This window comes from Plasmodium gallinaceum, assembly GCF_900005855.1.
Source record: "Plasmodium gallinaceum strain 8A genome assembly, contig: PGAL8A_v1_32, whole genome shotgun sequence".
NCBI lineage: Eukaryota > Apicomplexa > Aconoidasida > Haemosporida > Plasmodiidae > Plasmodium > Plasmodium gallinaceum.
The window spans coordinates 111652-120259 of NW_021628338.1; the positions used below are offsets into that span (position 1 = coordinate 111652).

Genomic DNA, 8608 nt, shown 5'->3' on the forward strand with positions numbered 1-8608 from the left:
GAGCATGTAGAAAGAACTCTACTTATTTTATGTTTATTAAATTAAAATATTAATCAATTTGTTTAATTTTGTTAATGCCAAATATTAATTACATTATTAAATCACTATTTTTGTTAATTTACATAGTATTTCATGTATATCACATTTAAAATTTTATTTTTAATATTTCATAAAATAAGATACTTCATATTCATCGTCCTCAAAAAAAAAATATATATATTTTTAATGTCTTACTTTTAGTGAAAGTATTTTTTTTAGTATACATACCTTTAGTGTGCTTTTTTTATTAGAGCACGTTTTTATACATATATTATTTTCTCGTATATTAGTGTATATAAATAAAGATGTTTTTACGAGTTTCATTTATTTATATATTATATAAAACAGATAGATAATATTATTTATAGATCGATAACTAGATAGAATAAAAAGAGATTATAACTTATGCATTAGTTGGAACCAAGAAATTGTGTGGATATTTATAAAAGAAGAATTATAAAGTCATATGACTTGAAGGATAATAGAAATAGAATAATAGATAAAGATGTATAAAATGGTCTTAAGGTTGTAGAACAGGACAATGAATATAAAATAAAATAAAATAATAATATTATTTTTCCAAAGATGATCAACTATATTCTATAAATATTATTATTATTCTATTTTAAATAATATAAAAATGAATAAAATAAATACATTATTATGCGTGCATACTATGTATGCGGAAAAAATGTTCACATTTAAATCTTCTCAATAATATTTATTGCTTAAAGAAAAATTTTTTTTTCTTTACATATGTATAATTTTTTTTAGAGGAATTTTTTTAAAAAAAAATATCAATTTTTTTTGGATATATATTGTGTAATATTTTTTTATTTAAAAAGTTAAAAATGTAACGTTTAATATAATATTTTATAAACTATTGATTAAATTAGCATAAATAATAAAATGAATAATAAATTTAAATTTAACATTAACTATATTAAATAAATTGAGTAATATTTTATTTTATATTAAATAAAATATATTTTTCTCTATATGCCTCTTATTAATTAGTTTGTTCAATGTTACAAAGTCATTAAACATAAAATTAATAAAACAAATAATGATAAAAAATTTTTATTAAAAAAAAAAAAAATTGTTTAAATTAAAGGAAAAATAAGAATTAATATAAAAGATCGTATAAATATTGTAAAATATAACATAATAACAAAGTTAAAAAAAAGAAAATTGAACAAAAGTCTAATAAAATATAGTCTAGAAAATTCATAAACATATCATTCGAAAATTATTTATGACAAAGTAACTGTGTATACATAAAAATGAAATATATTTATATTGTTTTTTTTTCTTTTTATTTATTTTGTTAAAGAATATCTAATTATTAATAAAAAATAGATATATGCCTTTAAAAATATATGAATATATTTCATGTTAAATAAATTTAAATATTTTATGTATTTAAAACTATAATTATATAAATACATTTTAAATATATAATAATTAACCTTTTATTTTTTTTTTTTTTATATTAAAATGATATTAAGTATTGTTTATAAATATAATTCACATGTGTAAAATATAAAAAAATAAATGAATTATGATTTTTTTTGGAACTTGTTTTACCATATATTTTAATAAAAATAATAGTTAGAATGAGAAAAAAAGGAATCATAATATTTTTATTTATTCCCTTTGAGGTTAATTATATGAGTACTTTTTCTTAGTTAATCTCATATATATTATAATTTACATTATTATTTTTTTAGAAAAATATATAAACTTTTACTATTTTATACTTTCATAAATTAATGAACCAGTTTTTATTTTTTATAAAAATTATTAATGTTTTAATTGATTTTACATTATTTATTAAAATTTATCTATGTATATATTAAATGAATATTTAAATAAGTATAAATTTTAATTTAAGAACTTAAATGTTCTAAATAGCTAATAAAACATATAACTAACCTTTTTTAAATTTTCATATGATAAAAGTGTACTACGTACAGAAGTTACAACTGCATGCAAAACATTCAAAAGGTGCATATATAATATGATTATAAAGGAACATGCACAATGATATTCATTATAAAATAGTTATAATAGAATGTCGGTATATTCTTTATTTTTAAAAAAAATTATCTTTTTTTTAGAGTAAAACAATAAGGAAAAAAAATAACTTCTATTCTAATATAATATTACTGTATTAACAATTTAAGTTTTAAAAATAGATGATAATAGTTTTTATATGAGCAATAAAAATTGTGATTAAAAGATATAAAATTTTTTTATTTTACATTATATAGTATAATTATATAAAAGGTATAAAATTATCTATAAGTTATTTTGCAGTAAATAAAGCAAAAGGTATTTTTTATTTAAGCCTTTTATTATTTTTACTGTTTAGAGCACTATAAAGAAAGTCAAATTACAAATTAATGAATCACAATCTAAAATAAAGTGTAAAAGTTATAATAAAAACTAGAGATAAAAGAGAGAAAATAAATGAAAAAACTAGAGAAAAAGTAGTTTTTGAAATAAATGAATTAAAACTATATATTAACTCATATAAATAATCCTTAAACAATTACAAATAATTCATCCATAATTACACTCGTTTTCTTATATATATTTTTAGCTTAAAGCAATTAAGTTTAAAATTTTTTATTCCTTATATATTTTATAATTATTAGGCTGAAAATAATTTAAATTCTCCTAAAAAATTTATTAGAAAAAAAAAATTTTTTTTAGCAATAAATAATGGCATTTAATTAGATATTATTTAAAAAAAAAATTGAAATATTAATTGTTTTACATTATAAATTAAAAATATGTTATTCAATAATATAAAATAATAAGAAAATATATTAAATTTATAAATGGAAAATTATTATATTTTTTTTTTCTCTTAGTTTTTTAATTTCAATTGTTATATCACATTATAATTTTATTTATCATTCCATTTTTTTATTTAATTAGATATATTATTTTTATCTAAAAATAACTATATTATTATAAAATACCATAGGTGAAAATTAAAAGCTTGCTTTCATTATAAAATGTTTATTTTTATTTTGAAAATATAGAAACATTATATGCAATCTATTGGTGGCTTAAAAGATATCATGAAATCTTATAAAAACTAAAATTGGATTAAAAATTTAATTAATTTAATTAATATACAATAATATATGGAATTCAATGTAATAGTGAAAATAAATAATTATACATTTTTTATTAATATGACCTTTATGTTGTCTTAATTTTAATATTTATGTAATTCTAATATGAAATATTCATTTAATGACAATATAAATATATATGTTATAGTTTTTTAAAATTATTTATTAAAAAAAAATAATAGAACTTGCCAAGATAATTACAATTAAATATATAATGGATATAGAAAAAGAACCAATTAGAAGAAAACGTAGAGACCTAACATCTGGTGCATTAGGACGATATCATCACAGAAATTGGAAGCAAAATTTCCAAAGTACTGTTAACTCCAAAATTCTCCAAATTAAAAGGGAAAAGTCTCCAAAAATGAGAAAGAGACTCTGTAGATATTTCAATTATTGGGTAGATGATAGGAGGGAAGCATTCATGAATTTAAAAAACGAATACCGTTTAGTGGGAAATATTAATAATCTTTGGGCACAAAATCAGAAGTATGTAGATGAAAAATTAAAAACATCAATCAATGATTCATGTAAAAGAATAGAGAATAAGAATAAGAAAGATATAAGAGATAAAAAAAAAGTTATCGAAGATTTTTGTGAGGATAAAGAGGAACATTTACAAGAATTAAATGAAAATATAACAGAAGAGAAATGTACAAAATACAATAATTGGTTAGATGAGAAAAAAAAATTTTTTGAAAGTAAAAAATGGATTAATGAACAAATGACATTTGATGAAAATTTAGAAATTTCTGAAAACTGTACACTTAATAATATGAATACGTTTGTTACTAGTTCAGAATGTTCAAGAATCAATAAGAAAGAAAACTATTCTTGTGATTCTAAAATATCAGAAAACTGTAATCAATCCCATCTTTTAACTCCTGATAGTTCATTTGGTAATGCATCTGATCATGATTCAATCGAAACTATTACAATAAAACCAAATACTACAACTAATTTATCTACCACTACAATAAACTCCACAACTACAATTGAAATTACATCAAATACTTCAGTTGAATCTACTACTCAAACACCAGGATCTACACAAAAGTTAACATCAACTATTGCGTCTATACATTCAGATCCAAATTTACCTAAACCTGCAGCTCTAAAAGCAATTGAACCTGTAATCTCACAAAGAGATGTGTCTCCTACTACTCCAACACCAAGTTCTACAGCAAAGGTAGCATCAACTACTATGTCTACACATTCAGATGAAAATTCACCTAAAGCTTTACCTGTAAAGGCAATGAATCCTACAGAAAAACCAGTTACAAGTGATATTATTTTAACATCTGGAAATAATGTCAAATTGCCAACTGTTAGCGATTCAAGTGAATCTTCAATCTCTCATACATCTAGATCTACAAATGCAGATATATCTGGAAATTCACAAATAGAATTGTCTCCAACTACTCCAACATCTGCACCTAACATTACTTTATCATCTATTGCCAATCAAAAAAATATGCCTATAACTATTCAAGCACCTATAACTAATTCCACATCATCATCTTCTAACACCACTTTAAATATACCGTCAATTTCTCCTACATCTGCAAACGTAAATGAAACTCAACTAGAAACTATGTTTGAAACTACTGCATCATCTGGAAATACATCCACACCTACATCTACTATCAGGACTGCGAATATATCTACAAATTTATCTATAACTTCGAACGCAAATACAAATACATCTACAGATTTATTTACACTTACGCCTACAAATTCAAGTATATCTACGACTAAATTAACTATACCTAGTACTATTCTAACATCTGAAACTACACTACAAACAAAAAATATATCTTCTCATGTAGATAAATCCACATATACAACTGGATTTACATTAGCTGTATCTACAGATACAACTAAGACTATTTCAAGTACTATGATATACAATTCCCCTTTAATTACTAATAAATCTGCATTTAATTCATCTGTGAATACTTCTCTTACATATACAAATTATTATGTAAATGGAAACCACTCTAATGATAATATACAAAATATTTCATCTAATAACACTCTAACTACTACTCAACTACCTGTCCAAAATGCTACTACAAATGTAACATCTAATAACATTCTAACTACTACTCCGATACCTACCCATAATACTACTACAAATGTAACAACTGATAATCCTAACACTCCCATATGTACATCAAATATCCCTGTGTTGATTGCCCTTTCATTGGGTGCATCACTTTTATTAATTATTTTCCTTTTCGTTATTCTTTATAAGGTAAGATGAAATTATTATAAATATGTATTACTGCATTCCTTTTAATTTTTTTCTTATTTATTATCTTATTATCATTAAAAATTTATATATCATATACTTAAAATTTTCTATTTATGTAATAGCATAGACGTACTAGATTTTTACCTGGTAAAGGATCAAAGAAAAGGAAAAAGCATACAAAAAGGAAAAATCAAAAAGAAAATTCAATGAATTTTATAATGATGCCTTCAGAGATTCCATATGAATTACTAGAAAGTAATATTCAACTCAATAATGTACGTAACAGAACAAATAATTCATTATGCAGTATTATATTTGAAAATGAGATAAATAACGCACTTACAGAAAAATCAGGAGAAAACGAAATTAATATAAAAACAAAAAGTGATATTGCGATAATAAGAGAAAAATTAAAGTGGAAGATTATGATAGAAATATATACGATAGTAATAGACGAATGTAAAAAGGAGGAATGGAAAAAGAACAGGAAAGTATTTTTTGATATATGTCTGGAAGAATTAAAAAATGAAGGTATGTATTTAGATATAACAATAGAAAATGAGAAAAAGGATAATGTTACTATTATGTTAGAAAATACAAAACTTCTGTGGAAACAGTATAAAAAAGAACATAGAAAGATATTAGAAAAATGGAAAAAGGAAAAATGGTTTGAAAATTTGAAGAGAGAATGGAAAGAAGAGGAAGTTAACTATTCGGAAATAATAAAAGAAGAAAGGATAATAAAAAGTACAGAAAATGATTTAAATAATCCTTCTTTGGAAAAACAAAAAGTAATATGGAGGAATTGGGTAAAAAAGCATACAGCGTGGTTGCATGATTCTTATGACCAAAAATGGTTTAATGAATTATTAGAAATATACAAAATAGAAGAAGAAATAAAAGAAAATATAGAAGGAGAAGATAGTGAAGAAGGAAATATTAAAATAGAAAGAGAAGAAAAATCAGATAAAGATTCAAAGAAAAACAATTTAAAATTGAAATTATGGATTGATATACATATGATGGTATTAAAGGAATGTAAAAGAGAGGAAAGAATGATGATAAAAAATGAATTTCTTAAAACGTGCATAGAAGAATTGAAAACAACGATAAATACAGAAGAATTGCTGGAAGTAGAAAATGAAATAAGAGAAAATATTATATTAGAAAATAAAAAAGAAGAATTAGAAAAATTAAAAAGAGAAAATTGGTTTATTGAATTGAAAATAGATTGGAATAAAAAAGAAAAAAAATATATGGAAGAGTTAAGTAAAAAAAACTTACCAGAAGATAATGAAGAAAGAATTAAAAATTTTATAATATATGAGCAAAAAATTATATGGAAGAAATATTGGGAAGAAATTAATAAGAAATGGATAGAAAATGAAAGCATGGAAAAATGGCTTATAAATTTGATAGAAGAAAATGTAAATGAAGATGAAAACAAAGTGAAAATAAAAGAAATAAAAGATGAACTTGAAGAATATAAAGAAAAAACAAATACGAGTAAAGAAGGACGAAATGTAGAAGAAAAAAAAATGAAAGACGAAGAGGTACAAATAAAAAATAAGAAAAATTTTTTTACATTAAAAAAAAAGCCAAAGTGGAAAACTATGATAGAAATACAAATGATTATAATGGAAGATTGTAAACAAAAGGAGTGGGAATTGAACAGAGAAAAATTTTTGAAAATTTGTTTAGAAGAATGGAAAGGTGACGAAAGATTATATGGAAATATAGTAAGAAAAAATAGTACAATGAATATAAAAGAAAGTACTATTATTGCATTAGAAAGACAAAAAATGTTTTCTAGGAAATTGATAGAAAGACATAAGAAGTTGATAGAAAAATGGAGGACAGAGGAATGGTTTAATAGTTTAATAGAGGAATGGAAAAAAGAAGAAAATATACATATAGGAACAACTGATAAAAAAAAATCCATTCAAGGAACATATAGTATAGAGAAAAATATTGGATTAGAGAAGAAAAATGAAATATGGAGTCAATGGATAAAGAAACAAAGAAGATTATTTACGCAATATGAGAAGGAATCATTGTTTAATAGGCTGTTAGACGAGTATAATGAGGAAGAAGATATGTATGAAAGAAAAGATAAACAAACAAAAGAAAAAAAAAATAATATAGATAACATGGAAAGAGATCCAAAAACAGTTGATATAAAAGATGACGTTAGTGGAAAGATAGAGAGGGTAAATTTGATATCTAAATTGTGGATTGAAATATATATGATGATATTGGATCAGTGCAAGAAAGAAGAAATAGAATATATGAAAAAAGAATTTCTCAAAACATATATAGAAGGAAAAAATGGCTATAAAGAGTTAAATGAACATGAAATTACCAAAAAAGAAATAAATGATGAAGAAAAAGAAGGAATTATAAATGATATGATAGAGAGAAAGAAAGAACAATGGGAATCCTGGAAACGACAGGAATGGTTTCAAGAATTGAAATTAAATTGGTATAAAGCAGGATATATAAATGATATGGAAGAATCAAAAATATTAGGTGATTCAAAAGTAGTAACTGAAAACTTTATATATGAAAGACAATTATCTGAGAGACAATGGTTAGAAAAACAGAGAAAGTTTTTAAGAAAATGGAATAAACAAAAATTAAAAAAATCTATGAAAAATAAATACAAAAATGATCAAATAGAAGAAGAAAATGAAGAAAATATTCCAAAAGATAATTGGGATATTACCATATTATAAATCCTAGTATGATACATGCTCTACATGTTTTTGTTTAATAGATTAGTGCTCTTTTTATGCATATGGATTAATATATTATTAATCCTCTATAATGTAATATCTTGTTGTATCCATGCAAGGATAGAGAGCTTATCACACATATTTCATAGTTCTAAAAAACAATTTAGTTTTTTTTCTTTTTATATAGATGTTCTTATTAATTATATTTTTTTAAAGAAAATTTCAATTAAAAAAAAAAAAAGAATAATGGAAAAATAATTTAATTTACAAAGAAACACATTTTTTAGTTACAGATAATTTTTATTGAAATCGTTCGTATTTGTCTTTTAAAAATTTTTTTTGTTAGATTAATTCTTAAACATATAAAATTAATTTCAAAAACTTTAAAAAAAACAAAAAAAAAAAAAAAAAGGATTTCATCCTTATTT

General features: G+C 21.8%; 1 protein-coding gene across 1 annotated transcript; it reads left to right on the forward strand.

Annotated features, from left to right (window-relative positions):
- Positions 1-3402: 3402 nt before the first annotated feature.
- PGAL8A_00042100 (surface-associated interspersed protein (SURFIN)) lies at positions 3403-8180 on the forward strand (the record flags this gene model as incomplete). The annotated part of the gene is made up of 2 exons (XM_028674437.1): positions 3403-5445; positions 5568-8180. The coding sequence occupies 2 exons, from the start codon at positions 3403-3405 to the stop codon at positions 8178-8180; spliced, it is 4656 nt and encodes a 1551-aa protein (XP_028530789.1).
- Positions 8181-8608: the final 428 nt, after the last annotated feature.